The 1,724-nt window shown below is 32.9% G+C and overlaps 1 protein-coding gene across 1 annotated transcript in view; it reads right to left on the bottom strand.

Moving 5' to 3' along the window:
• Positions 1–1,130: 1,130 nt before the first annotated feature.
• The window catches only part of LOC112091533 (F-box/kelch-repeat protein At5g26960), a 1,855-nt gene continuing 1,261 nt past the window's right edge, over positions 1,131–1,724 (bottom strand). The window contains exon 1 of the mRNA XM_024165450.1: positions 1,131–1,724. This exon is cut by the window's right edge and continues 1,261 nt beyond it. Coding sequence (XP_024021218.1) covers positions 1,468–1,724 — 257 coding nt within the window. The 3' untranslated portion in view covers positions 1,131–1,467.

The raw sequence follows: 1,724 nt of genomic DNA, 5'->3' as shown, positions 1-1,724 counted from the left end.
AGCCTTTGAAGTTTTGAACAAAGTATTTCAATCAAATGGTTCCACATAATAAAAAATGAAAAAGTTTAATCTTTATGTTTAGATTTTCTCTACCCCTCACCCCTCACTCCTCTCCCCCCCTTTTTTTTTAATGTCTTTAATGCGAATAAGCAATTATTTGTTTTTCTACATTCCTTATAGACTGCATAAAAGTTCAAAAATAAATAAAATAAAAGGAAAATTTACAATTTTATACATTACATTTTGAGTTTATCAAAAATATAACTTTGTATTTTAAATGTTCTCAAAACTATACCTCCGAATTTCAAGTCCTTAATAAATTTATATATTTTTTCAACCAATAACTGATTTTAACCTCGAAATTAATAGATATACCCATTTTAGTTTATAGATAAACTTATGATGAAACTAACTAAAAATATACTCAACTTAGTTTGAAAGTTCAATTTTTATGATCCTTATTGTTGTTTTCTTAAACATCACACGTGATTTATTTTAGTTACAAGATCGAATGTAAACTGTAATGATTAAATTCAATGGTCAAAATAACTATACTTCTAGAAAATATATAAAAAATGAATTTGAAAGTATAACCTTGCAAACACCCAAACTATAAGGTCATTTAAAAAAAAAGTATAAAATAGAAAATAACCCTAAAACTAATGCTTCCATGCAGCAGCCTCTCCCCACTCCTCTTCTTCAAATTTCTTCCACATATCTAAAATTTTCATTGTATCAATCATTCGTTGTCTCAGCACTAGATGGGTCATAATCATATCAAAGATAAGATTTGTATAAGTTTTTGTTTTTGTCTTTATTAGTTTATTTCAAACTTTGGTCAATCAGAAAACCAAATATATCTTAAGCAAATTGCAAAGACAGTTCACAGTTCTTTTTTTTTTCTTTTTTTTTTTGGCAGTTCACATTTAGTTTGTTAATTCGAGTTTTTAATTCGAATTGAGATATGAGTTTATATAAGAACTTTTTATTGTAGTAAAAAAAATTAAATATAATTGTTTCTAAGAGTTTTTTTACCGTAAAAAAACTCAAATTAATAAAATAAATGGGACCTAACATTTATACATCTCATACAAAAAAAAAGATATTATATTATATGCCAAACAATTTAATTGGAGATTTATATGCGAATTTAACCAAATAAAAAAATTAAACCCTGGCTAAAATATATATATATTTTTTTAAAAAGTAAAGAATCAAACATTTTTGAGGTTTGAGTAGCCGCAAAAAATAGGCCAACTAATCAATAATGTATTTTGCGTATATAATACTCCACAAAACGACGACGCTTCCCCTCCTCTTGTCGCATACTCCAAAAAGCCAAATCACGCAACGGCTATCATCGTTGTCTGCTAGTTCCACGACACGCGCACGTTACATACACACCCTTCGGATTCTCCCCAAAAAAAAAAACACGCAGGCGCATTTTAGCATTCCGTGCGGCGCACGTTAGCACTCGACGCAAACGCAGGCGGCGCGGCGAATAATCTCCGGCAGGTCCGCTGCCCTGGCCCACTCCTCCGCTGCAGTGTCGTACACCAAAACCAAGCCCTCCTTCAACCCTCTCGTGCTCCTCCCACTCCTCCTCAGAAGATCGTCGATACAACCAGAGACTTGAACAAGAACAACCTTATCTCCCACTCCGGCGCAGCTGAACCTCACCGTGCTGTCCACTCTAACCTGCGCCGGCAGTGGCGGGCTCCTTA

This window comes from Morus notabilis, unplaced genomic scaffold (assembly GCF_000414095.1).
Source record: "Morus notabilis unplaced genomic scaffold, ASM41409v2 Scaffold1260, whole genome shotgun sequence".
Lineage (NCBI taxonomy): Eukaryota > Viridiplantae > Streptophyta > Magnoliopsida > Rosales > Moraceae > Morus > Morus notabilis.
This window is presented reverse-complemented; position numbering and strand designations above follow the sequence as displayed.